Source organism: Otolemur garnettii, unplaced genomic scaffold (assembly GCF_000181295.1).
Source record: "Otolemur garnettii isolate 467f Iridium unplaced genomic scaffold, OtoGar3 scaffold00091, whole genome shotgun sequence".
Lineage (NCBI taxonomy): Eukaryota > Metazoa > Chordata > Mammalia > Primates > Galagidae > Otolemur > Otolemur garnettii.
The window spans coordinates 3775832-3801640 of record NW_003852486.1 but is presented as its reverse complement, the minus strand read 5'-3'; the positions used below and the strand labels follow the sequence as shown (position 1 = coordinate 3801640).

Below are 25809 nucleotides of genomic sequence, written 5' to 3'. Positions count from 1 at the left end.
GGCTGAGGCAGGAGACTCGCTTGAGCCCAGGAGTTGGAGGTTGCTGTGAGCTGTGATGCCATGGCACTCTACCCAAGGGGATAGCTTGAGGCTCCGTCTAAAAAAAAAAAAAACCTCTGCCTCTTTATCCAGTTCAGATCCTGGGATTTTGCTCTCTTCTAATCTAGGTCCTTTCTGGTCCTTGGGCTCTAGGGCTCCTGGGGCCCCTGAACAGGCAGACTTCCCCACTCCAGCAACGGCTGGCTGCACTCACCGACAGGGCTGGGGCAGGCGCCGTTAGCACTGGTCAGCTCTCCCCCCAGCATGGCCCCTGGAGGAGAAACAGAACCATGACAACTGATGGCCTATCCCCCTCCAAAGTAAGTACTGGGGACTGAACAGGAAGAGGGGACCCAGGAGAAGGAACCACATGAATGAGGGTTGTTGTGGTGGGTGAAGAGATATATGCCCTGTTGAAAATGGAATCCCAGATTGGGCGTGGTGGCTCACACCTGTAATCTTAGCACTCTGGGAGGCCGAGGTGGGTGGACTGCTTGAGCTCAGGAGTTCAAGACCAGCCTGAGCAAGAGCAAGATTCCGTCTCTAAAAAAAAAATGCCAGACTAGCCGGGCGTGTGGTGGGCGCCTGTAGTTCCAGCTACTTAGGAGGTTGAGGTAAGAGAATCGCCTAAATCCAGGAGTTGGAGGTTGTTGTGAGCTGTGTGACGCCACGGCACTCTACCAAGGGTGACAGAGTAAAACTCTGTCTCTAAAAAAAAAATTGCCAGGGGTGCGGCACCTGCGGCTCAAAGGAGTAGGGTGCCAGCCCCATATGCCGGAGGTGGCAGGTTCAAACCCAGTTCCAGCCAAAATGTGCAAAAAAATAAAAAAAAAAATTGCCAGGCATTGTGGTGGGGGCCTATAGTCCCTGCTATTCGGGAGGCTTAGGCAAGAGGATCACTTGAGCCTAAGAGTTTGAGGTTGCTGTGAGCTATGATGCCATGGCACAGAGTCTCAAAAAAAAAAAAAAAAATCCCAAAGTTTCCGTTACACCTTATTTCCACTCATCTACCACCTGCCAGTCTACTCACCTGCACTAGCTGGCCGCTGGGGCAGGCCGGGAGACACACTGTTCCTCTGTAGTGCTGGCTGTTGGGGAGACAGGAGCCGCGGGTCTGTGAGGGATGATGTCACCAGGGAAGGGGTGACCAGGGAGCCACTAGGATTGCTGAACTGCAGTGAGCTCTGATTTGACACGGGCACCGTGACAGGCATGGCAAAGTTGGGGGCTGGGACAGCTGACTAGACAGAAAGATGAAGAGGCAGCGTCAGGACAGGCCAACCCCTTACCCTGAGCCCACTTTGCCTGGGGGGCAGGCAAGGGTTTTCTATTTCTGGGCTATGCATCCTGGGACCAGCAGTTTGAGTCCTTGCCCTGGGCCCTCTTGGAGTCCTGCCTGCCACTCCCAGCAGGGAAGAGCTTTGGGGTCCAGCTCTGCCTGGAGAATGAGAGCAAGGCTCTGCCCCTGCAGGCAGGACCAGGGACACCCCTAGTGGAGGCAGGTTAGTCCTCAGCCAGGCAAGACACACTGGGGCAGGTTAGAGGCCCTGAGTATAGACCCAGTCCACACACACAAGGCTGCTAAGACTGGCTCCATGGGCTGGGGCAAACTGGGCTCACAGCAGTCTCTCATCCACCAGCCAACTATAGGGGGAGTCCTGCCACTTCCCTAACAGTGCCAAAAGCCTTTGGCTGGAGCATCAGAGGCCAAGGAGGCCTCTCCCCAAAAAGACATCTGGGCAAAAGGCACATTCTGCTTTCCTGTCCTCTAAGGATCTCGGGTTTTCTACACACTCTTGCTGGTAAGAAGCACACTCCAGGCCTTTCCGGCTTATGTTCCACCCAAGACAAGTCTCGGCAAGGGTCACAGACTTATCGTGACCAAGGTCAGAGGTTCCTCAGTGGTCACTAACAGCCCCAACATGGCTCAGAGCAGAACACCCATCAGAGGCAGCCGATGGCTGGGGCAGGGCGCGAAGCCACACCATGCAGGCGGGGCTCTCCTCCCCGCGACTACTCACGGCCAGTCTATAACTCTGCATCATTTTATCAAACTCCTCGTCTATCTTTTTATATTTCTCCTCCGTCTGGGGGGTCAGGGCAAACACCTCGTCCACCTCGGGGCTCTCACATTCCCTGTGCTTCTTGTGCAGCGCCTGGGGGGAGGGGTGGTGGCGACAGAGATGAGTAGGGCTCACCCCATAGCGCCGGAAGAGCCCGTCCAGCTCCTCGCTGGCGCGCCGGTACTTGTCCTCCAGCAGGGGGCTCTGCTCCAGTGAGTCCTCCCCGTCGGGCTCTGGGCTGTCGCAGCCGTTGAAGCCCTTCTTCCTCAGGGTCTGTAACCGCACTGCATGTCAGGCCAGGGCCCCACCACCTCCCCCAGCTCCTTCCAGCCCTCCCCACCGACAGTGAGAGCACAGCCCTGGGCACCCTGCAGAGATCTGCTTGATTGGGGGGGCATCAGAACACAGGGACCAAGGGGGACTCAAGGAAAGTGCACCTTGAATGGACACATTACTTCACTGCAGGTGGGGAAGAGGCTCCACAGGGATGGGCTAAGCCTGGGCGGGAGTTAGGGAGGTTTTCCATCCCAATCCCTGGGCTGTACTGAGGAAAAATGGGGTTGAGAGAGAAGGACCTGGAGACAGACATAGGAATGATACAGAAAAGTACAGTGGGATGCTGTGGAAGCTCCCTGGTAGGTCTGCAGTAGAGCCCAAAGCTGTCCTCAGCATGCTCAAAATATTCTGACAGATACTTGCTTTGTCTTTAAAATGAACGCTAAGTTTTACATTCTAATCTAGAGTAAGTCTTTTCTCTAACATAAAGGCAAGCAGGTCTAGCTTGGTGCCCGTAACTCAGTGGTTAGGGTGCCAACCACATACCCTGGGGCTGGCGGGTACAAACCTGGCCCAGGCCTTGCTAAACAACAACTACAACAACAACAAAATAACGGGGCATTGTGGTCAGCTGGGTAGTCCCAGCTACTTGGAAGGCTGAGGCAAGAGAATCACTTAAGCCTCAGAGTTTGAGGTTGCTGTGAGCTGTGATACCACAGTACTCTACTGAGGGCGACATAGTGGGACTGTCTCAAAAAAAGTAGACCAGGTGTTGTGGCTCATACATGTAATCCCAGCATTCTGGGAGGCCAAAATGGGTGGATGGCCTGAGCTCAGGAATTTGAGACCAGCCTGAGCAAGAGTGAGACCATGTCTCTACTAAAAATAGAAATATTAGCCAGGCCCAGGTATTGTGGCGGTTGCCTGTCATCCTAGCTACTCAGGAGGCTGAGGCAGAAATCTTGCTCAAGCCCAAGAGTTTGAGGTTGCTGTGAGATACGATGTCAGGGCACTCTACCCAGGGCAACAGAGCAAGACTCTGTCTCCAAAAAAAGAGACTTTCATCTAAATCTCTGACCAGGCCTATGGCTTCCCAGCACCCTCTTCATTACTCCAAGTTCTGTACTCCCCAGGTAAACACACCTCAGTGTGAGAAGCAGGAATGTTCAATCCACACAGTGCCCTTCAAAGCAGGCACTGGGTCCATTTTGCAGAGGTGGACACCGAAGTGCAGGGAGCCCAAAGGCCAAAGCTCCAGGAGGCCAACGCATCTACCCAAGGCCATGTAACCAGAAAAGGCCAGAGCTAAATTCCAAACCTCATGCCTTCAATAGTTCACAATGCCAGCTCTCTTTAAAACAGAACATAGAACTACAGGGACCCACAAAGGAACAGAGACAGAGCAGGAGACATGGAAACAAAGAGACAAATAAGGGGAGAGGCAGATGTAGCAGCAGACCAATAGATAGGAACAAGGTGGAAAGACATAAACAGAAAGAGTGAGAGAGAAGATGGAGTAGAAAGAGGTCATGCCATGCCTGACAGATACAGAAACATACTCTCGGGGAGGGATGGGGTGGGCTTGGTGGGTCAATTTGCCTGTATGCAACCTGGCTTCCTCCTCAGACCCAGGCTTTGCATGAGAAGAAGTGGTTGGGTGTGCACAGGGGGCTGCAGCAGGCCAGGCACATCAGGCATGTGCAGGGGCAAGTATGGGTGTGGTGGAGCTGGGTGCGGGCCCACCTCGATGATGTCGGCATTGGTGCGGCTTTCATGCGGCTCGTTGTACTCCGTGTACTTGAGCAGCACCTTGTCCATGTCAGTGCTCGCATACTGGAACAGCTTGTTGGAGTGGTTGAAGATGATGAGCGCGATCTCGCAGTCACACAGCACGCTCAGCTCATAAGCCTTCTTCATCAGCCCAAACTTCCGCTTGGTGAACGTCACCTGCAGGAAGGTAGGAGATGGCCGAGTCTGGCTCAGTCAAGGTGTGCCCAGGAATCCCAGCCTACAGGCAGCCAGACAGCCCCTGTCTCCAAGAGTCCCCGTTCCCAGGGTGACAGCCCCTGCTCTAAGGAGTCCCTGGTCTGGGGAAGGAGCAGGCTACCACTGCTCCACCAACACATGGCCAGGACACTGAAGGGAGAGGATTCAGATAGACACACCTCTACACCTCCATGCTGGGGGCAGTGAAAAGGTCAGTAGAGAAGAGTAGAGGGCTTCCTAAAGCCAAAGAGGGGAAGGAGGCCGGATGCAGTGGCTCATGCCTGTAATCTCAGCACTTGAGAGGCCAAGGAAGGTGGATTGCCTGAGCTCACAGATTCGAGACCAGCCTGAGCCAGAGCAAAACTTCGTCTCTAAAACTAGCTCAGCATTGTGGCAGGTGCCTATTGTCCTAGCTACTTGGGAGGCTGAGGCAAGAGAATTGCTTAAGCCCAAGAGTTAGAAGTTGCTGCGAGCTGATACCGGGGCACTCTACCAAGGGTGACAAAGTGAGACTCTGTCTCAAAAGAAAAAAAAAAAAAGAGGGCAAGGAATCATTTAGGGGCGAGGGAGTGCCTCAGTGTGGCCCAAGACTTGAGTGTGGGACACAGCCCACCTGGTTGCAGCAGCAGATGAGGCTCTGAGTTCTGGGACACAATGCTGCAAGAAAGTGGGGGCTCCTCTTCTCCCAACCATAGCCCTTCCCCCTCTCTAAAAGCTTCTAGAGTTCCCCTCTCTAAGGAAACCCTCTTAGAGTGCCTCGGAGTGGATACAGAGGCCAGCTCTCCACCCTAGCCTACTCCATGTACTTCTAGGATTTACTCACCTGCCGGTTCCGCTCATCAGTGATTCGCTGGATCTGAATCTTTTTCCTCCCCATCTTCTCCGGGGGACCTCAATGCTGGACAGAGGGGTTTGCCGGGCTGTGGGTCTCGGCACACCTCACACTGTGCTCATGAACAGTCTGGGACTGGCGCTCAGTTCATGGTCTGCAAGACAGCTGCACACAGCCTCCTGGAAGGGTGCATCATAAAAGGACCCTAAGCATCAGCTTGCTTCTTGGTCTCACTTCTTCGGCCCATGGGCCAGGCTCACAGCACCCCTGGGAGGGTGGCAGTGTCTAACCCCCACCCTCAAAATGAGGCAGTACTGTCTCCATGCCACAGCCAGGCACACACTGGGCCTCATACCAGGGCCTAGGACTCCGCCCAGACTCTCTCTGCAGTCACTGCTGCCCTTAGCTTCTAGGTCAGACAGAGTACATTGATCTCCTGGGCTGGGTCTTAGAAAATGCCCCATGCTCCTTTCTTCCCAGGGCCTGCTCAAAGCAGAGACACTAGAGCTCTCTAGCTGCCTCTGGCCCAGAGAAGCGGTTCCCATCTTGGAGCCCTGCAGAGCCGGCTACATGCACACTTGCCAGTCGGCAGGCAGCAAGTATGACACACCTGGCACCAAAATGGGTGTCTCTGCTGCCCTAGTTCAGAAACATCAGAGCAGGTCTGGAGCAGTGGTCCTTACATCTGACTCACCAGGCCCTGGGACCTGTCTCAGGGCTGGGGATCCAAAAGCCCCACCTCCCCTTCCATAAGACCCTCCACACCCACCTGTTTTTACTCAGTGGGCCTCAGCTTCTGGTTTTTGTTTGAAGAAAGGGTTTTGTTGCTTAACAAACACATATACCATTTCCTTAGACTAGAGGATGGCAAATTTGGGGCCAGATAGTAAATATTTCAGGCCTTGCAGACCATAAAGTTTCTGTTGTTACCACCCAACTCTGCCACTGTAGCATGAAAGCAGCTGACAACAACATGCAACGGAGCATGGGCAAGGCTGTGACCTGATAAATCTGTATTTACAAAAACAGGCATGGACTAGATTCAGCCCAAAGGTCAGAGTTTGCCGACTCCTACTCTAGTCCACAAGCAGCACTCCTAATCTGCCATCAAGGTACACAGAGAAAATATAGGGCCTAGTGACGCATGGGTGAGACCACTGGCAGCCAGGGGATGCAGGCCCAGGCAGAGAAATCGTCATTCAGTACACATGGAACTACATGGCCCGCTGGTCAACAGTTTCAATTCCAGAGGCAGGATAGGGCGCAGAGCCCTGTGCTGCCCAACTGTGAGGAGCACCAGGGGATTGGAGGGGCATGGGGATGGAGGGGCATAGAGAGGCAGCACAGCCAGAGCTAGGAGATGGACAAACAGGACAGCCTTAGAGCCCCTCTAGCTGTTATCCAGGGAGTCTTTGGTCAAACAATGGCAGTGAGCATGGGGCCTGTCCTCTCTAAAGCCACTCTATTTGGGGCCTAGGAGGGGCTGGAGAAGCCAGAGAAGGCCAGTCTTCCCCTTGACAGTACCCCACCCAAGACTCCAGTGCAGAGTTCACGGAGATGGGCTCTGTGGACTGACCCTCCAATCTGGGCAGAGGAGTTACTGAGGCGTTTGATGACAGGGAACTACCCCGACCCCTGGCCCCAGCCAGTGGAACACAGCTGAGTCCCTTGAGCCTTGCCACCGGACATGGCCTCTAAGGTACCACAGCAGATACCCATATTTAGCCTTAGCATCTTGAACACAGAGGGAAGGGAGAGAAGAAAGAGGGAGTACCTGTGGACAAGGCAAGGAACAGGACTACCCCTCAGGTCTGCAGGAAAAAGAGCCTCCCTCCCTGGGCAGCTATGGAAGACAAGGCCAAGGCCACTCTCTCCCGCCTTATAGGACCCCACACACTCCTCCCCACTTCCTCCTCAAGGTTCTCCAAGGGCCTTGGGCCTCCTACAGTTCCCTGAAGATGCCCCAGGACAACACCAACAACATCCTGGTGTGCCCTGAGTGGCCCCAAACCAGCTCCAGCTTGCCTGAGACCCCAATCCCTACCGAATTCCCATTGCCAAGGTTCTAACCCAAAGGTTTCTGCCCTGTCCCCCAGAGCAACTGAGGACTACACTGCAGTGTGGGCCTTGGCAGGGAAGGTGAGGCGGGAACACAGGGCTGGGGCGCTATGAAGGACTGGCTTCTTTCAAATGATCTTCTCCCACAGCCTTGGAGATCCCCCACTCTGGCCTGGTAGCTCCTGTACTGCTGAGGCATCTACCTCCCTCCCCGCTTACTGCCTCCCCAATACCTTTTGTTCCTAAGCACCTTCTTGCTGAGACATAACCTCTGTAAGCTTATGGCCAACGCTGCTGTCTCTTCCTTCAAGTTAGGAGACAACCTCTCTTTCTCATAACCCTCAGAAAAGTCATCTTATAATCTTTCTATTCACAATTGTAAATAATTATAATGCCATGCTTCAGTTTAATGCCTGGCTTCCCTAATAAAGTTGAAGTTTCATGACGGCATGAACCATAGCTGTTTTTTACACTACTGGATCTCCTCTAAGAAGGAGCTCAGGAAATATCTATTTAAAGGTCCATTGCTGTGACCCTGTGAAAAGTCCTTCTTGCAGTCTAACCTCTTGTCAGTCCTGCTGCAGTTATTAGTTCCTCTCTCTTCCTGTGAAACTAGAACACTTCTGCTTGTCCTGAAGGCTGTCCATTTGGACACCACCCACTCTCTAAATATCCTTGCCACCCCATTCCTCAACCCTCCCCAACCTTCAGGTCGGCTGGTGCTGAGGGTGAGACTCTAAAGTCTTCTAAGGAGCAGCCCTGAGCACATGGAGATGGAGAGGATGGGGTTGCTTAGGCAACTGTCGCCTGGCAACCAGCTCCCTGGCTGATCTCCTACACCCCCCACCCCCGCCTCATGCTGGGGGAGCTGGGATGTGAGAGGGATCAGGGCTGAGAAGGCAGGGAAGTCATAGAGACCCACTGAGCATCCCCTGATAGAGACATATCAGGGTTAAAAATACCAGTCCCCATCCATCCTAGCTCCCTGCCAAGGTAGCCCAAAGCACTTTCTATAAGTCCATGCTTCCCAAGGCCTCCCACCTCTGTGCCAACACTACAGAGGAAGAGACACCCTGCCTTGGGTAGTTCTTCGTCCTACTCCGTCATAAACCCCCCTACAAAGCAGGCTCAGTCTGGACTAACCTCTTTCCTTCTGCTTTCCATTCCAAATTGTTGCAGGGTCTTTGAAAGCCCTGGGGCAAGAACATCAAGGCAACCCTGACTTTAGGAAAAAGGGTGGCTGGGGCCCAGGAGGGCACAAGGAACCCTAAGCTGACCCCATCCAAGGTGTGAAGGCCTGTCCTGTCCAAGCTTCCCTCCTACCCAATTAGGGAGATTCTAATGAACACCTGGACCTCCTTAATTAGCCCTCTGCCTTATTACCTAACCAAATGCCAGCAGGCCTGGGCATCTGTTCTCCAGATGTGAGTCTCTCCTCCCTAGCCTTGCCTGGCCCCATTCTTCTTCTTTCTGGCCACTTATTCCTCCAGGAAGCTCTCTAGGATAACCTGGTCCTTGGCTGCTTCCCTTTCAACCCTCCAACCTCCACTCTGCCTGGTGCCTGGAGCCCAAAGCTTGGCAAGTCTTGAGCTGCCAAATAGGGAGTTGGCCAAAACAGTCTTCCCCTCTGATGGTCCCAGGGCTGCTCAGGCCATAGATATGACTCTTTGGGCTGGCAGCATCTGTGTCATCAAGAGTAACCCTTCAAAGGCTCTGCTGCTTGATTCTGATGCCCATAGAACCATGGACAGGGCAGGGCTGGGCAGGGTGGATCTCTTAGGTGGTAGGGTGGAGGCGGGTGGAGGCAGGGCCCCCCTGATGGAGACAGGAGAAGCAAAGTGAGGGCAGGAAGGGGCAGTTAGGCTGGCCACAAGAAAGCAGGTGCAGACCCCCCCTGTGGAGAAGAGTGGTTGAGAAGCCTTTGCAAATGGAGAGCAGGGAGGACACAGCACAGGAGGCCTCTCTGAAAGCAACCTCAGCCAGAAGGGAGAGCTAAGGGGATAGAGACTGTGGAGCCCGACATTTAGTCATTTTTCCAAGCAGGGGCTACAGACCCAACTGGAACCTGCAGGTTGCAAATGAGGTACAAATGACATGCAAAACGTACCCTAAAGGGGGATGGTTTGGAGGGGGCAGGGGAGAAGAAACAGGCCTCTGCCTCCCTCCAGGGTCACACCTCTTGGTACCTGAGCAATATTCAAACCATTCTCAGGTTTCAGAATGATGCTATCTCAGTTCCTGTGTGAGGGTGGCCTGGGGCCCAGGGTGAGGGGTGAGCGGTCAGGGCAGCCTCCCTGGAACTGCAGCTGCAGCAGAGCTGTGTGTATGTGGGGGGGGGGGCTGGTATAGGACAAGCCCTTCAATGGCTCCCTCCAGCTCCTCCTCCCACAACTTTCCACTTATACCCACCCCTATCCCAGCACCCTGAGGCTCAGAGGAAAGACAGGACATCTGCTTCCAGAGCTCTCCCACCAGCCCAGGTCAAAATGGAGCAGATGCTCAGAGAGGCTGAGGGAGTGGCCCTGTGTCACAGAGCCCTGGGCTTCAACCTGCTCTTCAGAAAGTGAGAGAGGGAGCACTCATTAGGCAGTCCTTCATCCCTCCCTCCCAGGCTGCTCCAGGCTGCAGGCTGCGGACTGGAGGGGAAGGCAGGAGGCGCTGGAGACAGCTGTCATCCCTCCTCCCGCCCCTTCCCTGTGGCTGGGCTGCAGGGCATGAAATAAGCAGCAGGCGCTGGGGGAGGGGGTGACAATCCAATCCACCTGTCACCCCCACAGTCAGGCGGCCTCAAGCAGCCTGCTCAGTAATGAGAGAGGAGGCGTGGGTGAGACAGACACAGAGGAGGGTGGCAGAGGGGGACAGACATACAGACAGAAAAAGAGGCAGGGAGGTCAGAAGGCAGAGTGCAGGGTAGAGGCAGACAGGGGAGTGGGAGATCAACAGGGACAAAGAGTCAGATGGCAGCAGGTGGAAGGAGACCCAGAGACAGGGTCAGCAACTGCTCACAGGATTCTAACTCAGCTGGTGCTAGGGGACAATTTGACAGGACACCACCCCTGCCTTCTGAGAACTTGCAGTCCAGCCAACAGATGAGGGAGGGGCAGGTCCCACACAGGGAGATGGCAGGAGAGGCAAGGGGCCCTTGGGGGCCTGGACCAGGCCCAGGGACGGCTTCAGAAGGAGCACCTCAATGAGGGTGGCTCTGGGCTCTGGCACTCTCTCAAGGGCAGGCAAGCCGTTTGAGGGCAAGGGGCAGCATCAAGGACCAGGCTACCCAGCTCAATCCATCTCGCCTCCACTCCCATCCTATGCCCAGGGCATACAACCTTCCTTGCCATTCTTTTTTCTCTGAACCTCAGGCCTGGACCTCTCTCCTCAAAGCACACATGCTGAGCAGCTCTGGGAGACTGTGTGGGAGGTGAACCTGACGACACCCCCAACACTCAGGCAGAGGGTCCAAAGACATATTTCTGTGGTTCATCCTTCCTTCACCAAGGAAGTGGGAGCCTTACTCCTCTGAAGTCTGAGCCAAATCAGAGCCCATTGCCCCCCCTTCCCCAATTGTCCCTCTCTTCATCCCACATGCAGCTAATTCTCACAGCCCTCCTGCAGGGCCCGCTCCCCACTCCACTCTGGTCTCCCTCTTAGACTCCATTCTCTCTGCCCCTCTCTATCTCCGCCCTTCTATGGCAGCCTCTTTTCTTCACCCCCAACTGCTTCTAGTGTCTGATCTCAAAGGTAGGGCCCCAATTCCAACCCTTCAAAGTTCTGTCTGGCAAACTCACTACCCAAATCCCTAGTTCCCACCATCTTCCCCTCCCTGGGGACTCCCCTCCCCCAGTCCAGCAGCCTCAGGGCTGGGCAGGGGCTATTTTTAGCCTGGGCACTGAGCTAATTTTAACTCACCAACAGGGGACCTGGGGGCGGGTTGGCGGGCTGGGGAGGGGCAGTCCAGGAAAGCTGGGCCTGGAGGAGTAGTCTTAGGTCCTAGGCACCCTAGGAATCCCAGTGGGGGGCTGGCACTACAGCCTCAGCTAAAGGGACAGGAACTGACTTGCCAAGACTAGCACCCATGTGAAGAATAGGGCTAGGAGTCCTCCCTCAGCTTCCACTGGACAACTTTCCCATGCCCTACCCTAGGTGTTCTACCCTTTTCTCCCTGGCAAATCTCCTGGGATGGGGTCATCCTGTTCTCTGCTCAGAAGATGCCTCTGCAGTGAGGGTCTGTCTCCTGAGCCTCCTCTACTTCTTCCCCACCCTCTTTGTCCTTCCTGTAGTCTAGCTCTCATCCTTCCTGCAGCAACTGTGAGGCTGTCAGGCTCCCTATGGAGGCAGCAGCCTGCCCCCACCCCCACCCCTGTCAGCACCTCCCACCCAGCTCTGGCTTCCCCCCATGGCCACTAAGCTGGCTCCTAAGTAAACCCCGCCTCACACAAGTTCCTAGAGCAGGGGTCCTCAAACTACTGCCTGCAGGCCACATGCAGCCATGCAGCCCGCCCAGGACATTTATCCGACCCTTGGGTGTTTGTGCCCCTGCTGTGCGTACTCAAGCAGGGGCCCGCAGTCCGGCCCTCCAATGGTCTGAGGGACAGTGAACAGGGCCCCTGTTTTAAAAGTTTGAGAACCCCTGTCCTAGAGCTACCCTGATTGATCTCAGAAAGTACTTGGGGGAAAGGGGCAAAAGGAGATTAACTCCTAGTAGAAAAGTGGCAGATAAGGCAGGGCAACCAATAGCTCTGGCGAATAGGAGCCTCTAGACTGGGATTTTGGAGGCCTGGGTTCTAGTTCCTGCTCTGGCTCTAACTCAGTTAATGACCTTGAATAAGTCGCTGTCACTGGCCAATGTTACGGTCAGCTAAGGACTAAGTGCTCAAGTGCCCTTCCAACCCAAACAACCTGTTCTTGTGTCTCTGGAGAGGCCCAAAAAGAAAGGAGGTTGTAACTGTGTGACTCCAAGGAGAGGTAACCAAAGATATGGCCTGCTTGGGTCCTTCAGCTTCCAGCTGGAGAGGAAGGCAATGTGGGTGCCAGAAGAGAATAGGGATGGGGCTGGTGAAGGACAAGTGCTTTCTAAATAGTACCTCCCAATGGATGGCCAGCAAGTGACAAAAGTTCACAGTCAGCCTGGTCAAGTACCAGGTGGGGTATATAAGGCCCTCATGGCAGAGGCTCAATCCCCTTACACATCTGGAATGCCTATCAGACCCAGGTTTGGGGCCTTGTGCTGCTGGTTACCAAACAGTGACTGACCCAAAGTCACTGTCACAGTCACTGGTGGGGCCAGTTCTAGACCCCAAGCCCAAGCCTTGCTTCCTACTGTGCCCTAGCAGGCTGAGCAGCAATGACTCATCACCTCTCTTTTGCATGAGAATTTACATATGTCTGTGACCTTATTCCTTCAGACTCAACTTCCCACTCCAGGACCTAGGTACCCCTACCCAGGATGCCTAGGAACTTATGGACCCCAAATGGAGTTCTCAGCACTTCAGGCTACTGCTTCCATTATTTCTCCCTCAGAAAGCATCCTTGAATTTATAATTACCTTCAGTGATACAGTCTGGAGTGCTCGGTCCTCATTCTTGTTTAGGCAGGAATGCAGGTGAGGGTGAAATCACAGGAGGAATTTGGTAAGATTCATGGGGTACAGTACGATGTTTCTATCACTCACTGGGGGCTCCCCAGGAAAAGAATTCCAATCCCCTTCTTACTGCCAAACTTGGAGCAGCAGCAGTAGGGTGGAGGTGAGCTGCCTTTACTTTTATTTCTATCACCAATTCTAAAATCCACCCACAGAATGCAGAATGAGAAGGATGCCTTAGCACTGCAGGGAGGGTGGATATAAAACTCCAGAGTAAACTTCTCAGAGCTAAGTCCCAGGACTCAAAGTAGTCTTTGGGGCTCAAACTTGCTTTGTCAGAAGCCACCCAATGAAGCATGGCAGCTGGTGATACGTGGGAGGGCATGAGGCCCCAGCACTGTGCTCCAACCAATGGGAGCTGGAGACAAGCAATCTCCTGCCCACCTCGGAGTGTGACCTCCATCTGTCCAGTTACAGGAGCCACACTTCTGCCCATACCTTCTGAAACATGAAGCCCAGCAGTGTCTCTTATCCTGGGAAGTCATTCCTGCTACCTAACTGCCATCCTTTTCCACTACAGCTTAAGCCCATTTTGGTCATCTAGACAAAAGTGGTAGACAGGGGCCTCTGGCCATTAGAAGCCTCAGCTCAGGAGAGGTGGGAGCAGTTGGGACGGTTAGTGTGTCACCTTCCACCTCCCCACCCAACTTCCCTCTGGGGTCTCAGGAGACAGAAGTGAAAGTGGCAGCTGGGGCCTTGGGGGTGGGTCAGCTTGAGAGCCGTTGGGATAAGCCTAATGCCACCAGTGCTAGGTCTGGGCTGCCTGCCATTGCAGTGGGTGGGCTGATGGTTAGATCAAGGGAGGGACTTCCCATGGAAATGAGGACATGGAGTAATGATGAGCATGGGCACTTGTCCAAAGGAAGAGGAGGCTTAAGAGGAAAAAAATGGAGAGAGACAGGCAGTAGACAGTCTCAGAAGGGTGTTCTCCTCCAGGACAGTGGTTTGTCCCCTTGTTTAAAGAAGCCAGATCCTTTTTTCTCATCTGTAGAGCAGAGGCAGGGCTCTTCTGGCTGAAACAGATGATGGGGGTCTGAGCCTTGACTGCCAGGGTGAGAACACAAAAGTAGGGAACTGAGGCCTCAGACTGGCCAGCACCAGTTCTGAGGGAAGGGTTGGAAGGTGGAGGGGGCCTGAAAGAGGCCAATCCAATCAGAGACAGCAAATCCTCCTAGAGACATCATGACCTCGAGAAGCCACCAAGGATTTAAAGAGGCCGCTGGGGCAATGGCTGGGTCTCCTTCTGACTGAAAGGACAGTCCTCTAAGCCCCTGGCAGAGGAGGGCGGGCACTGTGGCTGTGTGGGCCTGCTGAGGGGCCAGCCAGGCAGCTCTTATAGGATTAGCTTGCTGCTTTCAGGAAGGGTGCCAGCTGAGGCTAAGATGCCCAGCCAGATTGAGGGAGCCCAAAGGAAAAGGAGTAGGGAACAGTACCTGCACAAGGCTATGAAATACATGCCCCCATACCTGTGCCCCTCCCCAATACCTGGCATCTCACCCTCAAGATAAGAATACTGTGTAAATTGGCTCAGTGCCTGTAGCACAGTGGTTATAGCGCTGGCCACATACACCAAGGCTGGTGGGTTCGAACCCAGCCTGGGCCAGCTAAACAACAACGACAACTGCAACTAAAAATAGCCAGGCGTTGTGGCAGTTCCCAGCTACTTGGGAGGCTGAGGTAAGAGAATTGCTTAAGCCCCAGAGTTTGAGGTTGCTGTGAGCTGTGATGCTACAGCACTCTACCAAGGGCGACATAGTGAGACTCTGTCCCCACCACCACCAAAAAAAGAATACTGTGTAAAGACTCTGTGACTTTAGCCAACAAAGACGTCTACCTACCAAGATTTCCCTGCCATTCCTATGATCTGGAGCTATCCCTCCTCTGGGGAAGTCCTGCCTGCTGTCTACTCCTGACCTCTCTGCTGTACTTTACAACCAAGGCCCTAACCCCAGGAACAGGTGAGGAGCTGAGGGGCTCCTCTTTGTCCACCCTCCCAGCTCTCCAACCCAAGGCTGACAGGTGGGGTAGACAAGAAGGAGCAGCTGGGCCAGGACACCTGTCCCCACCCAGCCAGCAGGGGCCCCCAGGGCCTGCCATGGGGTACTCATAAGGGGAGTCAGCACAGAACAGGCAGCTGTGAGGGCTGGGGAAAGGGGCTCAGAGGTCAGGGAGGTGGCAGATGTGTGAAGCACCCCATTAAAATTAGTCCGGCTCGGCGCCTATAGCTCAACAGGCTAAGGCGCCAGCCACGTACACCTAAGGTGGCGGGTTCGAATCCCCAGCCCGGACCCGCCAAACAACAATGACGGCTGCAACCAAAAAATAGCCGGGCGTTGTGGCGGGCGCCTGTGGTCCCAGCTACTTGGGAGGCGGAGGCAGGAGACTCGCTTGAGCCCAGGAGTTGGAGGTTGCTGTGAGCTGTAATGCCACGGCACTCTACCCAGGGGGACAGCTGGAGGCTCTGTCTCAAAAAAAAAAAAAAAAAATTAGTCCATCCTCCTGGTCTACCCTCTCCATCATCCCTCACCAAGCACAGAATACATGTGTACCAAAGGGAAAAATCTGAGGTTTGAAGTCATCCTTCAGGCCCCCTGCTCCAACCCTTGCTTCCAATTTATTTGCTCCAGCTGGAGTAGGAAGACCCCCTGAGAATATACCAGGCCCTCCTGCCCTGGTGAGAACACACCGTCCCACCGTTTCCACTTTAGGCTTGGGGCTGAGATCTCTTTTATTGTTTGTTCTCCCAAGCTTAGCACTAGGTATGTGCTAGTGAAGCTGCAGAGGAGGAAGTCTTGAGGAGTGAGCATGCGGCCAGACAGAACTGGTCATACTCATGGGGAGAAGAGTACAGAGGAAGGTTCTACCAGGGGGAGACAGCTAGGATCAGCCCCCCGCCCCTTCCATCCCAGGGTCAAACCGAGCCCTGTGCATCAGTCCCTACCCTGGACACCAGAAGCACTACCTACATAAGGCTATGCTGGGCAGCTGCCTTGGCAGGCAAGTCCTGGGCCCAGCTGGGGACTAAAAGCCTGGAAGAAAGTACCCACCACACTTTTCCCACTGAGCTTCCTTCCTCTCTCATATGAGGGAGGTAGCACTATCTCCCTTTCACAGGTAGAAACTAACTCAGAGATAGATAGGGACTTGCCCAAGGTCACCAGAAATAAGTAGCAGAGGTAGGCTGACTGCTAACCACAGCACTTCTCCTGACCTGATGGGAGTAGGGGCAACTCCCTCCACCTGGGAGTTACAGCATTCCTTCCAGGGCAGACTCACCAACTCTGAGCCTCACAGGCTCATAGCCACCTTGGCTTCAGAGCAGCCCAGCCTCTTCTGGCCCAAGCCTTCCCACTCTAGTCTCTCTCCCTATCCATCCCAGGCAGCAGCTCAAGGGGATACTAGTGGGTACCCAGGAGGGGGTCTCTCAGTGTCACTTGTGCCTGCCCTCAACCTCTGCTTTGGGGGCATTTTTCTCAAGTCATCAGATCAGAAAGAAGACAATACCTTATCAGGGATTCTAAGCAAAATCTTTCCTCAAATTGCCACCAAGTCCTAATTTTCTGCCTTTTGCCAAGGAATCCTGTTAGGTTTATCTTTTCCCTCACCTGGTCCTCCTCATCCTCTCAGGTCTCCTTGGCCTTCTCTCCACTTCCACAGCCCCTCCAGCAGGACAGGATTGCTCCTTCAACTTCAGACAAAACCCTAAACACCTCCTAACTTGGAAGCTTGGGTAAGTCACTTAAATCTTTGAGACTCAGTTTCCCAATTATAAAAACAGCTGTGGAAGCTTGGCACCCGTAGCTCAATGGTTAGGGTGCTGGCCACATACACAGGGGCTGGCGGGTTCAAACCCGGCCTGGGCCTGCTAATCAACAATGACAACTACAACAACAACAAAAAAGGGCAGTGCCTGTGGCTCAAGGAGCAAGGCGCCAGCCCCATATACTCGGGGTGGGGGGGTGGGTGTGGGTGGCGGGTTCAAGCCCAGCCCCAGCCAAAAACTGAAAAAAGAACAATAAAAAACAGCTGGGTGTTGTGGCGGGGGCCTATAGTCCCATTTACTTGGGAGGCTGAGGCAAGAGAATCGCTTAAGCCCAAGAGTTAGAGGTTGCTACAAGGTGTGATGCCAAGGCACTCTACCAAAGGTGACATAATAAAACTGTCTCAAAAAAAACAGTTGTGAAGAGAAATAGTCTTAACTTGTGACCATGTCCAGCACAGAACATGGCACACAGGGACACAACAAATGGGAGCATCCTTCCTCCCGTTCCCAGGGATTTCAAAAGTTTTAGTTTTTGGTCTCTGAAGTATATTGGAAAATTGGGTGAGTGGGGTAATGCCTGAGGGTAAATTTCCCTTGACTAGGGGACAAAAAAAGCTCCCTCTATATTTTTTCTTGGTCTGCACAACCCCTAGGGGAGTGGCAAGAGCACCCAGCCAGAGGCACCAAGCCAAGGTCAGTGACCAGGCGAGAGTCCAGAGCCTCTTGGGAGGGTTAGTTTAAGTGAGTAAATATGGTCCCGCCTGGGTGTGGCCAGCAACAGGCCAGAGCTTCGGACAAGTCCTTCCCCCTTCCAGCCTACAGCAAAAAGGAGAGAGATCTGCTTCCCACCTCCAGGCTGGGTATGGGGGGACCTACATGGAGTCAACAGGCAGCACCCCTGTCTCTTCACCAGCCAGTACTGATCAGAAGTGGGACTGGCTCTCAGGAAGGGAAAGTTATGGCCTAGGCCTCAGGAAAAGGAAAAACCCAGATGAAGAGGGCCTTAGGAATCACCTAGGCCAAGTACTTGCCACAAATGCCGGAGGATTCAAGGCAGCCTTGAAGTCTCAGAGTGGCCTTGCTCAAAGTGAGGAAGGCAACAGAGACCAGCAAGACAAACCAAAACACCCAGGTGTTCTGATCACCAAAAGGTGAAACTCCCGTACATCTGGCCAACAGGAGTGATGTACACAAGCACGCAGGGTCAGTGTGAGGGGTAGAGGCAGGATGGGCCAGAACCACAGAGAGAGACAGGGGAGGGGAGTAAGGGGCAAGGAGGGAAGTCTGCCAGGGCTCCTTGACTCACAAGTCATGCTCTTTATTTCGCAGACAGGGACCCGTCTGCCCATCTGTGGTCTAACCTCAATCCCTCCTGCTCCAGTCAGCCCTTCTCTCTTCAGCGTTCTTGCTGTGCCCTTCGCCTTCTTGCCTCCGGTTCTCTCATCCCCATCCCCAGTCTCCAATCCTTTAATCATCTTTGCCATTCGCTACCCCCACCTCCTGCAGGGCGGCAGCTGCTCTGTGGGTGTCCACAGAATGTGCACGCACTGCACCTTCACAAGTGTGCGCTGTACATGCTGTTGGCCTGCCAGGTGCATTTGGACATGCTACCTTATGCAAGACCCCAACCTAGCCCCTCTTCTGGAGGAAAGGGGCTGAAAGACTAGCTCCCCACTGTTCTAAAACAAACTCTTCAAAATATTTTTAGCCCCAGCAGGTGAAGAAAAAAGAAAATAAAAATTCTAGGAGCCAAAAGGCACCAAGCCCATTAGGCCAAAGGTCAAGGCCTTTCAGTAGAGATACTAGAGAAGAAATTGCTTTAAGATCCCCTCCTTTCGGCTCGGCGCCTGTGGCTCAAGCAGCTAAGGCGCCAGCCACATATACCTGAGCTGGCGGGTTCAAATCCAGCCTAGGCCTGCCAAAGAACTATGACGGCTGCAACCAAAAAACAGCTGGGCATTGTGGCAGGCACCTGTAGTCCCAGCTACTTAGGAGGCAGAGGCAGGAGAATCGCTTGAGCCCAGGAGTTAGAGGTTGCTGTGAGCTGTGATGCGACAGCACTCTAAGGGTGACAGCTTGAGGCTCTGTCTCAAAAAAAAAAAAAAAATCCCCTCCTTTCCTAGGCCAGAGCCATCTTTCTCCTGGCAACCTAGGAAGTTCTTCCTGAAATCTAAGCTCCATCCTGCCTGCCATAATCATAGACAGGGCAACATCAACCACAACACAGCCAGATGCTTGCTTCCAGAATACAACTCCTAGCACCTAACACTGCCCTCTCCCCTCATGAGTAAGTCACCAAACTAGGACAGAAGGATAGCTGGGTGGCCAGGCTGTGGCCCCATGACTAGCTCATAAAAGCCACTAGAGATTATAGTGATGCTGAGGCTATGCTGGCCTTACCATCATCGCCTCTCTCCCTGTAAAAGGGAGATAACTGCCTCAAATAGCCTGGAGAGTCCCAGCCATGGTCCCAAGGGGTGGGGACCATAATGCCACAGGCCCAGAATCTGACCCCTGATGATGGGTTCTGGACCCACATCTGATCCTCATACCCACTTACAGAGCCTAGGTGAGCACCAACTATGACTTGTATCTAAGAGGTCAAAACCTATATTACTCACAGCCCATCAACTTCTCTCTTCCAATAAGGCCATTACCAACTCTCTGGACTAGAGGGGCAGAGAATTAGGGGACCTAACTCAAATACAACCAAGGAAATGCTGGACCCACCCCTTTGTCACTGGACTCCCCTTGTCCTCATGGAGATAACACAGGTGGATGGCAAAGTACCCAATAAGGACCCACACCAGGCTGAGGAAAGCACTGAGATTCTGGACCCAGTGCCAACCAGGAAGGCCAGGAAGAGAAGATTGGCCCCTGTGGGGACACCAGGGCCAGGAATGACAATGATGAAGGACCTGCCCAGGCTAGGATCAGGGGAGGAAGGTACAAAGGGCTGGGCTGTAATCCATAAGGCCTCACTATAAGGCCCTCTAAGGGGAAGGGTACTCTCTCCCCAGGCTCTTGCCGCTGTTCCTCTGGCCCCCAACCTGAGGAGTTTCTCTCCTCCTTCTCCTCCCCATCATACCTCCCAGGAAAGACCCAGGGAAGATTTAAAAAAAAAAAAAAAACCACCCTGCTGGAGAGAGATTATGTAACAGCAGCCAGAAAGACTATCATATCTCCCAACCTACGAGAAGAGCCAGGAGACAAGCAGGGCAGAGCCAGAAGGCCCCGGTCCTCCAGCTCAGGGGTACCAGGCACAGCGTGTGATGGACAATGGCCAGCACCTGCCGCCCTTCCAATTCTCCACCGTTTCAGACACTGGACATAGCAGACACTCTAGCCAACTCCCTCATGCACATCCTTCCACACAAGGGTTATGATGCCCTCTGGGTCCTGTGTCTCTCCTTGGATCATGGCCTCCAAGGACAAGGATTGTAGGTCTTCCTTCACAGAGTTTCTCCCTATTACGAAGCTGTGCCTGGAAGAGTAGAAAGACAAAACCTCTGACACAGATGTGCTGTGTGATCTCAGGTAGAAAGCTCTACCTCTCTGGTCTCTACAGGACAGTGAAAGCTCCTTCCTTCCCCAGAGAAACCAGAGACCCCTCCCCTTGCAAATATACATGCACACAAATACAAAAGCAATCATGAAAATGCCTACTTGGTATAGGGGGGTGGGCAGGGGAGTTATAACAAAGAGAATATGATGACCACTGAGACCCAAAGGCCCAAATGCCTGTGCTGAGAAAAATGGGAAAAGAGATATACATAAGCTCTGTGTCCCCCAATCACCTCATATAAACAGGTCCTCTGCCACTCCCACAATGGTCCCACCCCACCCCCATCTCCTGTTCCACACACTGGGAAACCACAGGAAGGAAATTCATTCCCAGGCAGGCCGTGGGAGCTGAGACAGTCAGGCTAAGTCCTGGGGCGGGTGTGACCCAGTGGCACAAGCGGATGGACATCTGTGAACAGACATGCTCCTTTTCAATGCTCTCCTCAGCAACTAAGCCCTTCTTACTAAGGGTTTGGAGGGGAGTGAGAGGTAGACAGCTCTCTAACTTCAAAACGCCCAATGTCAAGCTGGCCTGGGCTCCCCTCCTATCTCCAGGCCACAGCAGCCCAAGGTCACGGACCCAGACGGCAAACTTCCCATAGTCCAGGCTGGCCCCTGAATTGCTGCAGAGACCCACCGACAGGATGGGGGAGGGTGAATAAGAGCCACCCTCACTAACCAAGGAAACCATCTGAGGAAAACTCAAATGGAGGGCTGGGCATAGGAAAGGGGGACACAGGATCCACCCATTGTATCCTCCCCAGTCACCAACCATTCACCCTGAAAGGGGAGGCAAAGAGAGCCTCCCTCAGAAGAGCAAACCTGGGATAGCCCAGTCGATGGCCCCAAACGTGCCCATGACTAGGAGCCCCCTTTCAGGAGGAGACCCCCCAAAAGCTGCTGAGGATCAGCGTGATTCACGGGGGAGGGGAGGTCGGCGGGTTATGGTGGGGGAGGGGGCGCCTTTTCTCCATCTCTGTACCACGCGAGCCTGATGGGACAACCTGACAGGACCGACGGAGGCTGGCCCTGGAGTAGGGAACTAAATGCATCTTGGTCTCCCTGGCTCTCCCTCCCCAAAGCCCCCTCAACACTCCCTAGACCCCCATGCCCAGCCCAGTTCAGCCTGCCATAGGTGAGGACGGGCTGCAGAACTCTTGCCTAGATGTTAAACAGCTGCAAACTTCTGGCCAGGGAGTTCTCCAGCTAGAGCTGCTGACGAACCAGATCAGGAGTCTCGAAAGTGGGGCTGGGAGGTCCCAAGGAAGGGTCCTGCGCGCCCACCTCCGTGGCGACTCCGCGTCCCAACTCCACAAGCACCCGGTAAACATGGCCCGGGAGACACACACACTAGCTCACCCCAACCCACCGGCCGGGTGTCATCTGAACAACATCCCCCTCCCTCCCCCGCTTCCCAAACAGCTGCGGCTCCCGCCGCCCTCCCAGGCCCCCTTCTGCACCATTTCGGGCCAAGGAGGAGGGAACAGGCGGCAAGAGGAGGGAGAGGGAGGGAGGGCCGGCTGTTAAAATGTCAGTCGCTCCCGGCTGTCACCGAAGACCCTTTCTGAGGATGGTACCCCTTCCCAGACCACTCAGAGACCGTCGTAACCCCCAGAGACTAACAGGCCGGCGCGCCCCCACCCCTCCCGTCCTCATCCCGTAGTCCGAACACCCGAGGAAATCACAGCCCACTCCACTTGTCTCCCTACAGCCAAGCCCCTGGCACAAGCACTCCCCTATGGAATCCCCACCAACGCCGCACGAAAACAGTCGGCTCCGCGAGTTCGTCGCAACCCACAGAGGTACCCCATCCCACCCTCAGGGGGACGGTCAAGACCACCCTCCACCCCAACCCCAGGACCGGGTGGGGGAGGGGGCTTCTTAAAGTGGCAGGCGCATTATTTTTCTCTACTCACCAGCCCAGCTTGGGGAAAAGGGGGTGTCAGGGCAGGGAGAGGGTAGCCTTTGCTCCTTGTCCGGGGGATCTTCAACACCTGGAAGCCGCAGCTTCGAGCGAAGAGAATAATAAATGAGGCCGGCGTCCGCGCTGGCCCTGGGCGGCGCCGGGGGGCCCGGGCCCCCGTCGTGGGAGCGGGGGCCAGCAGACGGGCGGCGAGCAAGCTGGGGACCGAGACCGAGCGCCCAAGCCGCCTCGGCTGTTGTTGATATTTTGCTTCCTTCCTCCTTTCGGGATCCAAAGGTAACTCCTCCAGCCCCCGGGAGTCGAGGCCGACGTAGGCACTGCTCAGCCTAGCTTGGCTGGGGGGGGGTGGGGGGTGGGAGTGACGGACAAGCGGGGGGGCCAATGGGAGGAACCTGTGGGGGCGGAGGGCGGGGCGAGACCAGGGGCGGTACCGAGAACACGGCCCCGCCCCTCGCTTCTCTCCGGCTGCCGGGCCGGGCTGGGCCGGGCCAGCCTCCACCCCGCCACCTTCCCGGACTAGGTTGCGACGCCGGCAGAAGCAGATCCCTCCGCCTGCTGGGAGGGAGGAAGGAAGGGACTGAGCGAGGCAAAGTAGGGAGGCGAGACCCAAAGGCCTTTAAAGGGATCGGCCCGCGCCTCGGTTCTCCCTCCCCGTGCGCCGGCGGCCGCCTAACGCGGTTCCTCCCGCGCTCGAGCGGATCCTGTCCCGGGAGGCCCGAAGAGCAACACGCACACTCTCACGGACACGCACGCCACCTTGGCGTTCCCCACCCCTGCCCCGGGAGAGTTGGTAGATGGGAGTCTAAACAGATAAATTGAGGGGAGACTGTAAGTGTTGGAAAGATCTCCTCTCCCCTACTTGGTGTGTAACAAAGCCCCACTTAAAGGGAGACGTTCTTTTCTTGGAGGGAGTTACCTAGCCAGCTCAGTTGCTCCCTCTACCTGTGACGGCCCCCTCCCTTCCTTGGGCTCTGCTAGGCAGACGCCCTGCAACTTAAAGCGACAGCTCATAGTTCCTGGGTGACCTAATCTCCAGTGCCTGCGGCCTGCCTCAGAGCACTTACTGCCGAGGGGACAATTTAAAGGGGAGGGACCCTAATACCACCTCATCCCCCCCCCACACACACACACCCGCCGCACAGGAAACACCCACAAGCATTTTACTAAAGAAGCAGCAGTAGCCCTTTAAAACATTTTTTTTTAATTTCTGATTGCCCCAGGGCGTGGTGAATCTTTAAATGCCCTATTACAGGAGTTGTCCAGGTGCCATGGCTACTGGACAACTGCCCCGTCAGGCTTCCTCTCTAGCACCCCTGACAACTTCCAAGTCCTGATGTTTTCTACCTAGAGTTGAGGAAATGATTGAATCTGACTTAGATCTCAAAGAACCTTGCAGAAGAGAAGGGTACTCGGTCCTTTATACACCGTGATTTCTTTTAGTTGGGTCTGATTCACCGCACAAAGACTCAGTTCTGGATTAGTGATGGAGAGAGCAAAGTATATGGGGAGAGAGAGAACGTGTCATGGTGGTTAGAAACAGCAACTTTGCAGCAGGGTTGCTTTGGTTTGAATCCTTACTCCACACTTCATTAATTGTCAACACATGCACATTATTTAGTTTTCCTCATAAGATGGATACTATGATAATAGTACCTAACTCTTACAAATTGATGTGAAGATTATTAGTTCGCATACATGGATTGCCTCATGCTGCATTATAGTAACTCTGACCTTTGGACCAAAGGCTGGTCCGAAAGACTCCTTAAGGCTTGTTAGTCCATGCAAACCTCAAAGGAGGCAAGCTTAGATGGTGCTGTGCAAACAGGTTGGAGGCTCCTATTTCCTTGGCCTCAGTTTCTGACCGCTTTTACCTACCCTTCTTTCGGGAAACCTGATTTATGCGATGTTCCACTTTCTCCCCAAAACCTGATTTATGCAATGTTCCACTTTCTCATTGAATGTGGGAGACAAGCTTCCCAACACCAGAAGATGTCAGTTCTCCTTGCTAGGCAGAACTAGCTTGCCCAAAAGACTTCAGGGTAGGCAGAGGGAGCCCATCTGCCCCTTTCCCAAGGACGTGGAGAAGAACAGATACTTGTGCCAGGTTTGAGGCTGTGGCAGTAGCAGGATGGGAAAGTGCCTCCCCCCTCAAGTGGGGAACCTCCCCTCACTTGTGGCCTCTATTTTTAGTGCTTCCCTAGGCTCTAGCTAGAGAAACCGTTTAGTCATCAGGGTGTTTATTTTCCGGCTGTTTCCGACGTTGGGAAAGCAGAATGTTGAGACTGGAGGGATCCAGGGCTGCTGTAAAAGACTTCTTAGGAACAGGCCTGAGAACACAGCCTTCAGACCATAAGGTCCCAGATCCAGGGAAAAATCCAAAAAACCGAATTTGGCAGGGGACAGGCAAGCTCCCAGGAGACCAACAGAGCTGGGTTCTCAGCCTGCCTCCAGTTTTGAGGCTCTCCAAGCCAGGGAGAGCTGGCTTCAGCTCTACTGGAAGGATTCTCTCCAAAAACATAAGCACCCCCAGAACAAATTCCTTCCTACGACCAATTTGCAAAAACCCAGTCCTCAACTTCTTATATATTAGTGTGGTGACCTTCCCGCCAACCACAGCTCTAGCCAATCTCAAGCCTGAGGCAGCATTTCCAGGGTTATGATTGGCTGGCTGGTTCCCTCAGTCTTGGAATGTTGGGTCCTGAACAAAAGGAATGAGGAAGGAAGCTGAGTCACCTGGGGAGGGTTTTTAAAGGGCCTGGAACAAAAGAGAGGGGAGGAGGGCTTGGCGCCTGTGGCTCAAGTGGCTAAGGCACAAGCCACACACACCTAAAGTGGCGGGTTCGAATCCAGCCCAGACCCGCCAAACAACAATGATGGCTGCAACCAAAAAATAGCCAGGCGTTGTGGCGGGCGCCTGTAGTCCCAGCTACTTGGGAGGCTGAGTCAGGAGACTGGCTTGAGCCCAGGAGTTGGAGGTTGCTGGACAGCTTGAGGCTCTGTCTCAAAAAAAAAAAAGAGAGGGGAGGGAAAAGCTCACTGGGTGAGATGGAACATGCAGGCACACGACTCTCTCCCCCAGATACAAACATAATTCACAAGAAAACTGAGTAGGAGAGGCTGACACTAGAACTGGGATAGAACTTAGGATATGGAGAAAACTTCTTGAGAGAGGAAGAATAACAAATATGAAGTCTTGATTTTTCATGGACCACAAGAGTCTAGGGAGTAATGTTGCTAGAAGTTAGATCCCTGAAATAAGGACTTCCTGAAAGTGACTTTCTTTTACTTCTGGCCCCTGAACCTATCCCAGAATCCTCTGGGTAGAAAATGCCTGATCCATCTCAGATGCCTGGCTCCTATTTTTCCCCCTCCCCATTGGGCTACTTATCTTTCCAAAAGGAAAGTTAACTAACAACCCAAAACTGTGCTCTAAAAATCCCCTAGGAATGAGACATTTAGAGGCCCACTGAAGTCTTTTAAAAAGTTTGTGTGGGCTTGGCGCCTATAGCTCAACCAGCTAAGGCGCCAGCCACGTACACCAAAGGTGGCAGGTTCGATCCAGCCCAGACCCGCCAAACAACAATGACAGCTGCAACCAAAAAATAGCCGGGTATTGTGGCGGGCGCCTGTGGTCCCAGCTACTTGGGAGGCAGAGGCAGGAGACTC

At 54.0% G+C, this 25809-nt stretch overlaps 1 protein-coding gene across 1 annotated transcript in view; it reads right to left on the bottom strand.

Moving 5' to 3' along the window:
- Window positions 1-22494, bottom strand: part of MEF2D (myocyte enhancer factor 2D) — a 35995-nt gene extending 13501 nt beyond the window's left edge. Inside the window, exons 1-6 of the mRNA XM_012808657.2 lie at window positions 22136-22494; window positions 5188-5375; window positions 4122-4325; window positions 2238-2375; window positions 1070-1280; window positions 254-310 (exon numbers count right to left, since the gene is read on the bottom strand). Coding sequence (XP_012664111.1) covers window positions 254-310; window positions 1070-1280; window positions 2238-2375; window positions 4122-4325; window positions 5188-5241 — 664 coding nt within the window. The 5' untranslated portion in view covers window positions 5242-5375; window positions 22136-22494. The remainder of the gene's footprint in view (window positions 1-253; window positions 311-1069; window positions 1281-2237; window positions 2376-4121; window positions 4326-5187; window positions 5376-22135) is intronic.
- Between the last annotated feature and the right edge of the window lie 3315 nt (window positions 22495-25809).